General features: G+C 35.5%; 2 protein-coding genes across 2 annotated transcripts in view; both read left to right on the forward strand.

Moving 5' to 3' along the window:
* LOC131160985 (uncharacterized protein At3g06530) overlaps window positions 1-8,031 on the forward strand; it is a 66,410-nt gene extending 58,379 nt beyond the window's left edge. Inside the window, exons 24-29 of the mRNA XM_058116851.1 lie at window positions 227-442; window positions 1,134-1,817; window positions 1,983-2,392; window positions 4,154-4,412; window positions 5,470-5,640; window positions 7,447-8,031. Of these exons, the coding sequence (XP_057972834.1) occupies window positions 227-442; window positions 1,134-1,817; window positions 1,983-2,392; window positions 4,154-4,412; window positions 5,470-5,640; window positions 7,447-7,677 (1,971 nt within the window). The 3' untranslated portion in view covers window positions 7,678-8,031. The remainder of the gene's footprint in view (window positions 1-226; window positions 443-1,133; window positions 1,818-1,982; window positions 2,393-4,153; window positions 4,413-5,469; window positions 5,641-7,446) is intronic.
* Window positions 8,032-8,678: 647 nt separating this feature from the next.
* LOC131160986 (F-box protein At5g07610) lies at window positions 8,679-9,866 on the forward strand. Its single transcript, XM_058116852.1, has one exon. The coding sequence runs from the start codon at window positions 8,679-8,681 to the stop codon at window positions 9,864-9,866; it is 1,188 nt and encodes a 395-aa protein (XP_057972835.1).
* Window positions 9,867-11,335: the final 1,469 nt, after the last annotated feature.

Consider the following 11,335-nt stretch of genomic DNA (forward strand, 5'->3'; position numbering starts at 1 on the left):
CTCCCTTTGTGCTGTACTTTTTATAAGAATTTGTGCGGTGAACTTTCTCTGTAAGTAGTTATTTATTTGAAAATTATGCTTTTAATATGATTTTAAAGGATTGTGCAGTGGGTTGATGTCATTCCCTGTTTCTAAATTTATGTTATGCTTGTTATAGTAATTTGTCAAGGCTATTTGCCTTAAGTAGTTACGGGCTTATAATAATTTTTGGACTTGAATTCCACAGAAAACACTTGGAGATCTTATGGAGCAGGTTGTTTCTCACTTACAAAGTGTTAGCTCAAAAAAAAAGCAGATCAGTGTTCCTGGCATCATAAAAAAAGAATTAAATGAGTGTATGCATACTGTCTTGAGGTCTGTTACAAAAGCTATGCTCCCCTCAGCATACTTCAATGGAATCATGAAACTGCTGTCCCATGCAGACAGAAATGTGAGAAAAAAGGTAGGTAACTTTCCTAATGTAAGTATAGTTTAAGAGGAAATGATTTAGCCGGTGTGTATTCCTTTATTGGCATGCTAACATTAATTGTTTTGTTGTATTATAATAGATAGTTGTCAGGGTTTCTGGAGCCTAGATATTGTATGTGGTCAAGAGGAAAATGCTTTGTTGGTTGAGGTTATTTATTTCTTTGTTATTCTTTATATAAATGCAATATTAGGATTATACTGTAGTTTTATTGGAGCAGCCCCCTTCCATACCATTTCTCTCTCTCTCTCTCTCCCTCCCTGCCTCTTGTTTTCCATTTTTTTTTAGAACCAAACAATCAACTGGATATACTAGTAAAGTCTGCATATTTAGGTTTCCAGCATTCTGATTTTCCTGTTGTCAGATTTTTTGATATTCCATGAAATGAAGTCTATGATTTACTCTTCAAATGACATGGTCAGCATAGTCAAAACTGTTTTCTTCCCAGGGAATTTGTTGTGTTATCCCATCAGATTACCATTATAGTCAAAACTGTTTTCTTTCCAGGGAATTTGTTGTGTTATCCCATCGGATTACCATTATTGTTGCCTACCGATGGATGCATAGCTTTTATAAATCTCATTTAAATTTATCCTGTTAATTATTGCTTTGCTTAATGCTTTGGGAGTTAGGGTTGTCATCATTCTTATACTTTATTTGCAAGCAGGCTCTTGCGCTTCTATGCGAGACATTGAAGGATAATGGGGCAATAAAGCGGAAGCAGGGGAGAAAGGAATTGAATTCTAATTCAAGTACTCGTTGGCTTCATTTGGATGAAGGTGATCTGAAGTCGTTAGACAAGATGTGTTTAGGAATTATTCATTTAGTTGATGAGCATATTGATGATTCAAATGCTTCCTTGAAACTTGCGGCAGTTTCTGCTGTTGAAGTTTTAGCCAGCCGGTTTCCTAACAATTATTCTATCTTCAGCTTGTGCCTTGCTTCTATCATTAAAAACATCAACTCACACAGCCTCACCCTCTCTTCAAGCTGCCTTCGAGCAGCTGCTGCTTTGATCAATGTGCTGGGGCCAAAGGCACTGTCTGAACTTCCTCGTATTATGGAGAATTTGTTTAAGAGATCTGATAAAGCCTCCTCAAGTTCAGCTGCAAAAAATAAATGCCGTGAAGTCAGCATTTCTCTTGAGTCATCAATTTCTAAGGAATCACACATGCTGTCTGTTCTTGTAACATTGGAAGCAGTTGTGGGCAAGCTTGGTGGCTTTTTAAATCCATATCTCAGAGATGTTATTGAACTTCTGGTGCTACGTCCTGAATATGTGTCAGTGTCTGATCTAAAGTTAAAACTGAAAGCTGACAGCGTACGCCAGCTTATAACAGAAAGAATTCCTGTAAGTTTCTAATCAAAATGCTTGAATTTTTAACTTTTGTTTGGAACTACTCCACCCCCAACCACCACCACCACTAAAAAGGAAAAAGAGAAAAAAGAAAAGAAAAGAAAAGAAAAAAGATGTTTAGGAGTCGTCAAACTGACATTTTCTTCAACTATTTTCTAGGTTCGGCTTGTGCTTCCGCCTCTCTTGGACATATATTCTGATGCTGTTAAGTCTGGAGATGTAAGTTTGTCAATTGCTTTTGAAATGCTGGCAAATGTACTTGGTACAATGGATAAGTCATCTGTTGGAGGTTACCATGCAAAGATTTTTGACCTGTGCTTGCAAGCTCTTGATCTTCGCCGTCAGCACGTTGCTTCAATTAAAAACATTGATGTGGTGGAAAACACTGTCATCAATGCAATGGTTGTCCTGACAATGAAATTAACGGAGTCCATGTTCAAACCTCTTTTTATTAGGAGTATTGAATGGGCGGAATCAAATGTGGAAGAAAGTGAATGCAGTGAAAACATGAATACAGATAGGGCTATTTCTTTCTATGGGTTGGTAAATAAACTTGCTGAAAACCATCGGTGAGTCACTTTATCCCTTATGCTCTTATCATTGCGCATATGCCCATTCAATTTTCCTGTTTTATTGAGTGTTCTTTAATCCACATTCAAGTATCCAAATTGTTTGAGTAGAATATATTTTCTGGATCTTAATTACTTGTTCAACTAATGTTTATGTTGCCTACTCAAAAATCCTTTCGAACAAATGCCTAAATTTATTGTGCCTGATTAAGAGCCCCACCTACAATGGTGTGTGTACATATTTGCATGGTTCAAAACCAAACATCATGTATACATTTACATTTATACATGCTTATTTTGGGGGTTAAAACAAGGTATTTTTAAATTTTCTTCTTTAGCTTCATAAATTTGGCAGGACTCACATTAGCTGTGCATACAATGAGCTAAGTAGGAAGTTTGCATTTTTCATTTAACATTTTGGATTGTTGATTCTTGAATCTTATTTCTTATTTCATTTTTACTTTTTTGTTTCTTGAAATTATTAGGGTGATTGAGTATTTTTTTCCCATATTTAAAAAATATTTTCTATATAGCTATATGGTAATCATGTTGTCATATTTCTATCTTTTTAGTTTTGGGTTTTTTTCAATAATATATATATATATTTTTTTTTTAAATTTCTAAAGTGAGATTCGTTAATAGGGCCCCAAGGGGGTGCCACTCCTGTGCAAGCCGAGGAAAGAGAAAGAAACAGAAAGTGTTGAATCAACTGTGTATTAAGTTTTCGAGAAATCAAGAATTGTGCATGTTCTGCATGTACATTCTACTAAATCAACTTGTAAGAGTTTTAAGTCATCTATCCTTGTTGTGAGAGAAATGGTAGAGCTTTTGAAGATACAACTACTTCTAACAATCTTGAACCAGATGATGTCTGTTTCAGGATTTCTATCAGCAAGCTTCAAGCAAATATTGATTGGTGGAATATTGATGATGGTTCATTTGTCTGGATGTTCTACTTTGCTCATGATATAAGTTCGAACGCTTTTTGTTGTATATTTTAATTTCAGTATTCTAATTAATATTTTCGTTCTTGTAATAAATAGTTAAATAAATGGCTTTATAGTTACTAACCAAGCTGGTTCTTTTTTGACTGGGGATCAGTTTGGCTTTCACCTTTTAGATTGCTTCTGTTTTTGAATATAAGAGTTGTGCATAAGCCTCTGGGAACGAGCCTTTATCTCTTGGGTATTCCTAGAAGCTCAAAGATGGTTCCTTTTGAACAAGCCATCATTTTGTTGGGTTGCTTTCCGTTTGAATGTAAGAGTTATGCTGCTTATGCATGAGCCTTTAGGAAGAAGCCTTTATTTTTTGGGTTCTTTGAGAATCTCAAAGATGATTCCTTGTAGAAGCTTAATAGTAAGTTTTTATGACATTTTCAACACTTCATTGATGTTACTGAACTTCCAATTGCTGATTCTGCTTATTATTAATTACTTTAGAAGAAAATTGCTGGACACTCCCGTAGCTGCTTTGCTTAAGCTACTTTTCATCAACCACAGGGATGGTGCTCAGTGCACTTGAATTATTATCTCTGGTCATTTCTTTTATGTTGCCTTGTATTGAATACTAAAAGTGCATATTTCTAGTCATATGCACGAACTTGGATTATTTTCTCTTGTTATTTGTTTTATGTGTGTGTATGTATATTAGTTCTTTTCAATATGATTATGGTTGTTTTGCCATTCATGTAAGCTGTATGGTGTCGGTCCTTGTATGAGATAATTTTAGCTATTGAATATTTTTTTTGACATTTATGTGCAGATCCCTATTTGTCCCATACTTCAAATATTTGCTCGAGGGTTGTATAAGGCATCTTACAGATGCTGAAGAGGCCAAAGCTGTTAGTTTGACTCGAAAGAAAAAGAAGGCCAAGCTTCTAGAAGGAAACTGTGCTAATGGTGGAAAAAATGTACTCTCACCCCAAAAATGGCATCTCAGGGCATTGGTCTTACTATCCTTGCACAAATGTTTTCTATATGATGCTGGAATCCTGAAGTTTCTGGACCCAACCAAATTTCAGGCTAGTCTTTAACCTCTGTTTTTCTGTCCTACTTACATCTAAACAAGATGAGATCTTTTCAATCATATACGACTTCTTTTTAGATTTTTAGAGTATACAGTTGCAGATGGTATGTTTTTCATACCATGGATTTAATATATAAACTATTTGTTATTCTTTTTTGTTGTGTTCTTGTTATTGCAGTTCCATTTTCCATTTGGAAGTAACCTAATTACTCCCGTATCTGTGTACTCTTGTCCCCTTTTGGCACTTGGTAAAAATGAAAGGAAAATGTAAACAAAGGGTAATAGAAAATATTTTAAGCTGAAATTAAATTTTATTAAAACAATTTGAAGTATTTATTTTGTTATCTGTACCAGAAATTGAAAAACTGACTCTTTTTATTCTACTGGATGGACTGAACTTTTAAAAATAACAAACCAATTAACAAAAATGCATTTTTTTGGCTAGTTAGTTCATTTTACAGGGTAATGCACACCCCTAAATGTCCAAGCTAATTGGGTTATTTTACTGTTAAAGCTTGATATACATTGTTAATCCACAACCTAACAGCTTAAGCTTTTTAGGTGAAGTGGCAATCTAAAATGGTATCAAAGCTGGTTACCTAGAGGTCTTAGGTTCTAGTCTTATTGCTTGCGTTCACTGTGTGGCGTTTAAAAAAATTATTATATTCCCTGTAATGGGTGTTATCTACTGTGTGTTTATCTCTTAACGTGCTGGGGAGGGTTAAAACTTGATATGCATTGTTGGCTCACAACCTAAAGGCTTAAAGCTTTTAGGTAAAGTGGCAATCTAACATTTACAAAATTTATTTTTCCTTGTTGTTTATTTAGGAAGATGAAAGAAATGTAATTGTTGATTGTCACTGCTTTTAATATGCATCTTCTCTAGTAAAATGTTGTGGATTTCAGGCAGTTAATCTTTGTTCGATAAGCAGCCATAGTTATTGCTTTTATGAATGACTGAAATTTTGTTTGGATTTTTTCCCACAAGAAGCCATGTGCTATTGTTGCTTAATCGCGGTTCCTTTCTAACAATTTGCCCTTTTTAATTGCAGGCTCTGTTGAAGCCCATTGTTTCGCAGCTTACAGCAGGACCTCCAATGTCCATTGAAGAGCATTCAGATATACTGTCTGTGAAGGAAGTTGATGACTTATTGGTTTCATGCATTGGTCAAATGGCTGTTTCCGCTGGAAATGACCTTTTATGGAAGTCCCTGAACCATGAGGTGGGTTTCATATTTTGCGCACACTTTTTTTCCCCCTAATTTCTTCTCGTTTGCCCTTCCACTACCTAAGCACCACCCAGAACAAATTGTTATCTTAACAGTAATAAAAAAATATTTTACAATTTTAAAATTCAGTTATAATTTTGATTTTTGGGCAATATTCTTGAATTTCCCTGCTGCTTGTGCTCTTTAGGACAGAGATGACATATTGTGACATGATATTTTCTTTCATGATAAGAAAAACCTGCAATAATAAAGAATAAATATAGTGAGAATTAAGTAATTAATAGAAGTTATTATGTTCATGATGGAATATATGATACACATTGTCCTACTTTTCCAAATGATTGTGATTGTATGTAGAACTGAAAATCTGTAGGATCATGGTATAATTGGTGGGATGATTGCCTCCCCAAGGGTGGCTCAGGTGGTAAACTCAAGGCTCTCGTGGTTAAAATGTCATAGTTCGAGTATTGAGGGTTTTGGCTTTCCATTTGAGATTATACCTTGGTATTTAAGTGGAGAAGTGTAGAGGTACAGGTCCATTATCCCAATGGATTAGTCCAAGTGTTCAAAAGGCCTTGGATATAGTTGTTTTAGGAAAAAAAATTTGGTGGCAATCATTAGGATCCTACAATAATTTATATTTTTTGGCAAGAAGCGTTTGGTAAACAAATTTTGTGTTGGTCGTATACAGCTTATGCAAGAAAGAGGCAACTTAGTAAGTGATTTTCTTTAAATGAAATTATAAGATCCTAATTGTCTGATTGTGGTGGAAAGGAAATCCTGTTAGATGGTGGTAAAACTAAGGTGAAAAGGGTCAGAGAGCATTTGCTAACTTGAAGTGTTTGATGAATTATGGTGAGAGGGGTTTAAAGAGGGGTTTTCTTGGTTGATTGCCAGTTTTTACTTATATTTTTTATTTTATTGTATTATTTTTACATTTTTCTTTTGAGGATCTCTTATGTCCTCCCCCAGGATGTAATTTCTCTCACTTTTAATATATATATATATATATATATATGTATATATATTTTAATCTTAAAAAATCTTCAATTTATTTTTGGTTCATTGTTTGGTGGTTCAAACATTAATGTTGTGGCTGAGGATGAAGATTTTCAATACACTAAAGCATTTTATGATAGTAATGTTCATGATGATTGTGATAATAATTTTACTGTTGTGCTTGATGAAGATTTTGCTAAAGATCTCAAAGATGTTGATAAAGTGAATTGTGGCTTGGATGATGACATTAATGTTGAGGAAATATCATGATAATTTATTTATTTTTGGCTTTCTAAATTTTTTCATTTTAATTTTAAGTTTCATGTATAATTGTTTTTTGTGAGAGCAAACCTTGACCCAATGGCATGAGCGATAAGCCCAAACCAAGAACTCTTGAGTTGTGGCGGTAAGGCTCAGTGTATTCATGCCCTCACAGACCCCGATATGGCATGGGAGCCTTGTGCATTGGTTGTACTTATAATTGTTTGTTGGTGCATTTGTGTTAAAAATTGTGTTAAAAATTATGTTAATTATTTTTCTATTGATTATTTTTCTTGGTTTTTTATAAGCTGGTTTGATCGAGTTTGGAAACGCAGCAAATTGTACCTATCTCTTTGTTTTACAAGGGCTCAGTTATTTGAGTTAATTGTGATTTTCTTAGTTTTGAACACTTGCTAGCTAAGTTTCAAGGTTTTATTAATTTGATCCTACTTCTCTTCCTTTTGCCTACTTTATTTTGACCGAGATTATTTACCATTCTACTTATTGTATTCTATCTGCTTGTGTTGCTTTTATTGCTAGGTGTTGATGCAAACTCGTAGTGAACATGTGAGGACTCGGATTCTGGGGCTTAGGATCATAAAATACCTAGTGGAGAAGCTGAAAGAAGAGTATCTGGTGTTCTTGGCTGAGACCATCCCCTTCCTTGGTGAGCTTCTTGAGGATGTGGAGCTCCCTGTCAAGTCTCTAGCACAAGAGATTCTCAGGGAAATGGAGTCCATGAGCGGTGAAAGTCTTCGACAATACCTCTGATGTGTTCGGCAGCCTGTGCTCCTACTTTTTGTTGTGTTCCAAATGGATTATTATTATTATTATATCCCAAGTGATATTTTGGGTCAGCAATGTACAGTAAAAAACAGCGCTTTTGCGCACTGTAATTTTTGTCTTAAACCATTTGACAGGCATTCAAGGGAAATGTAAATAGTTGAGTTCTATGTGGCTTTCTGCCTGGAGCACCGCCCCTCTGCTTCCCACGAACACCAAATGCCATTGTTTTGTTTTCAATGAAGTGAATTTTGAATAGTGAGTCGTTGAAGTGTGGAGGCATATTCTTTCCTTCCTATATTTTTCCTAGAAAAATAAATAATTGGACTTGGAATGCACAAATTATTTTTATATGTATGTCTTTTGTGTGCATAAAAAACTAGTGCAAATCGTTTGTGAACACTTCAGTTCAAATATGTAATCATGCAATTGTTAGTGTCTGCATTTGGTTGTGCAAATATATTAATATGCATGCATGCATGCACATAGTTACATAATTAGTTCGATCAACATAGGTTCCTAAGTATATAGATATGTAATTAAGCTATAAAATTAATTTACGTAATCAATATTCTAATTTTGAAATTTATACATGATTTCGTAATTATGTACACTGTAATTATGAGTATATCTAATTGGTTCAATTTGATTATGTAAATGAAGTATTATGCATGCATGTGTACGCAGTTGTTTTTTGACATGTTTGAAACTCGAAGGAATGTGTGAACTGTGAAGCGTTGGGCAAGGAATAGGCTCACTTGCTGAGACAAAAAAGGCATACTTGAGTTCCTATAGGATCAAATAAGTCCTGCTGAAGAAGTCCAAGTCATATGAAGAGTACCATGCAAGCCCCCCATTGGTAGTAGTTACAGGACCAAGAACCAAGCTTCTCCCCCACTCTTCTCAAGAAGAACAGAGACATACATATATATATATACATATTCCCCACAAGCACAGCATGCAACGTCCTCGATCAGGTCATGCTCAGAATGCCCAGAAGGTCTACTACCTTCTCAACTGCTGTTGCAGTATTCGGCAATGATGACCTCTTAACAGAAATCCTCATCTGGCTGCCTGTAAGATCTCTCATGAAGTTCAAATCAGTGTCCAGACGCTGGCTCTCCATCATCACCAACCCATACTTCGCTCACCTCCGAAACCGAGCCCACAAGGCCACAGACACCACTGCCTCGGCCCTCTTCCTGCACCGTTCCTCGCTTCTCATGAACCCTGAATTCGAGTTCGTCTCCATCGTAGCCGAAGACCCGTTTCCAGCTCCCTTTCGGTTTCTCACATTCGTTCATGATCCTAGAGGGGTAAAAATCCTGCAGTCCTGTAATGGATTGTTATGTTGCTGCAGTTTCCGGGCTAGTCGGCCTAAGCGCAATTTCTATGTCTGCAACCCCACAACGAAGCAGTACACAACACTTCCTCGCATTAATCGTCCCAAATTTAGCACTATTTTTGGAGTAAACTTGGCTTTTGATCCTTCAAAATCACCTCACTACAAAGTCGTTTGTGTTCGCAGTAGCGAGTCTTCCCCCGATCATTATCAGATTGAGATGTACTCATCTCAGACTGGACCTTGGAGGCTCTCCGGTGAGCCTTTTACAAACTCCAACAACATAAATTTTGACCGTGGGGTGTTCTGGAATGGCGCCATTAACTGGGTTAGCTCCTGGGGAGATTCTTTATACTTCAATGTCGATAGTGAGTGCCTCGGGACGATGCCGATGCCTGCTGTTCCCGACGGGTGGTTCGAACGGAGGTTCTGGTATTTCGGGGAATCCACGAACCGTTTGCATCTCATTGAAATGAATGATCCCCGCAGTAGAGAGTTTAATGTTCTTGAGATGGGAAGAGATTACTCTGGGTGGTTTGTGAAGTACAGGGTTGATCTTGGTTCGATTGCAAATGCGTTTCCAGAAATGGTTTGGGACGATATGAGTTGCGCGTTCTCTGTTCTTTCTGTGATGCGCAGAGAGAGTGATGAAGATTCATTTCTGGTGGTGCACATCCCTGGAAAGGCTATAAGGTACAATTTCAAGGATGGGACTTTCAGGAAGCTGTGTGATTTAGGGTGCAACGATGGTGAGCATAGTACTGGTACTAACCATTTTTTAGAATTTGAATGGCGTGATGCTTATCAATATATTGAGACACTATCGTGCGTGTAGTAAGATTGCCATTCAAATTGTATTTATTTTATTGCTTAAGTTGACTTGGTGCAAAGCAGGGCACTTTTCTAGTTTTCACATTCCTATTTCTGAATGAGGAAAGCAGAATTTGCGACTTAGCTAAGTTAGTAAATTCAACTTGATTAATGTGATTTTATTCATCATTCTCAATATTTTTTTTCTTCTCTAGGGAATAATTTGACGAGATAAATAATATGAGTTGTGATACGCGGGCAAAGAAGAGAAATGGAAAGGAAAAAAAAAAAATTGTAATTGAATTGGTGGGCAATTCTATTTTTCAGTTTCAATAGAACTAGGATAGTAATACTCAGATCACTTAATCCTAGTATTCGTGAGACGTAATTTCTGCACAGTTCGATGTTTACTCTAATAAGTGTTCATCTCAAGTATTTAATAATCGTACTTCTTAAAAATATTGTCCATAAAATTATCTCAAGCCTTATCATTTTCCATCCCAACTTTAATTTTTGTATGATCATTAAGGGGCACGTTTGGGCAATTTATAGTCAAAGATACACCTAATCTCATAGGTACTTTGGTTGAATAAAAGTAGGATGATGAATCTTGAATCGCTTTAGTAGACTTAAAATAGATACTTAGCAATGAACGGATTGTAGAAATTGCAAGACATAATTCCGTTCATAGATACGTATTCTAAGTGTTCATCTTATGCATTTAACAATCACACTCCTAAATAACACTGTCCCTATAAATATTTCAAGCCTCGTTATTTTTCATCATAACTTAACTTGCATTCGATTTTTTGACTCCCTCCTTTTTCTACAATATTTCTAGACTTTTTACCTACATTACAATTTTTGCCAACTTGGCCGAGGTAGTCAAGAATTTAATTGGAGGCTTCAAAAGGGTTTCTTAAATGTGACAACTTCAAACACTTACAAGGCTTGTTATTGAAGTAAAAATGAAAAATATTTTAAAAAATACACCAAATTTATAAATCATTTTTAAACATTTTTGAGACAGGAAAAACTCGCTCACTCAATTAACGATCTCGACGTGATTAAACCAACATCTTGAGCAATGTTAAGTGTTTTGATGATATTTATAATTTTTGCAAGCATTCTTATCAAAACAAACAGTAGCAACAAATAGATAGGAGTGCAATGAGATTTTTTTGGGGATAGTATTTCTGGTTGCATATTATTGAATAATAAGCATACCATTCTACAGCAAATTTTATTGGTGAATATACAAATCTAACCATTTAATGCATATGTTTCTTTTTTCTCTATGACTGGAACTACATGTAGCATTTGGACATTAAATCTTTTGTTTCTTTTCATAGAAAACTCCAAAGGAGAAAACAAATTTCAAATTCAAACAAAATCTCAAAGAAACACTAAATACTAAGAGAAGCCCATGTACAAAAATATAATTTTTGACAATTAAAAGCTAGTGACTTTAAATAGATACTTAGCCATGAACGG

This window comes from Malania oleifera, chromosome 7 (assembly GCF_029873635.1).
Source record: "Malania oleifera isolate guangnan ecotype guangnan chromosome 7, ASM2987363v1, whole genome shotgun sequence".
Classification (NCBI taxonomy): Eukaryota; Viridiplantae; Streptophyta; class Magnoliopsida; order Santalales; family Ximeniaceae; genus Malania; species Malania oleifera.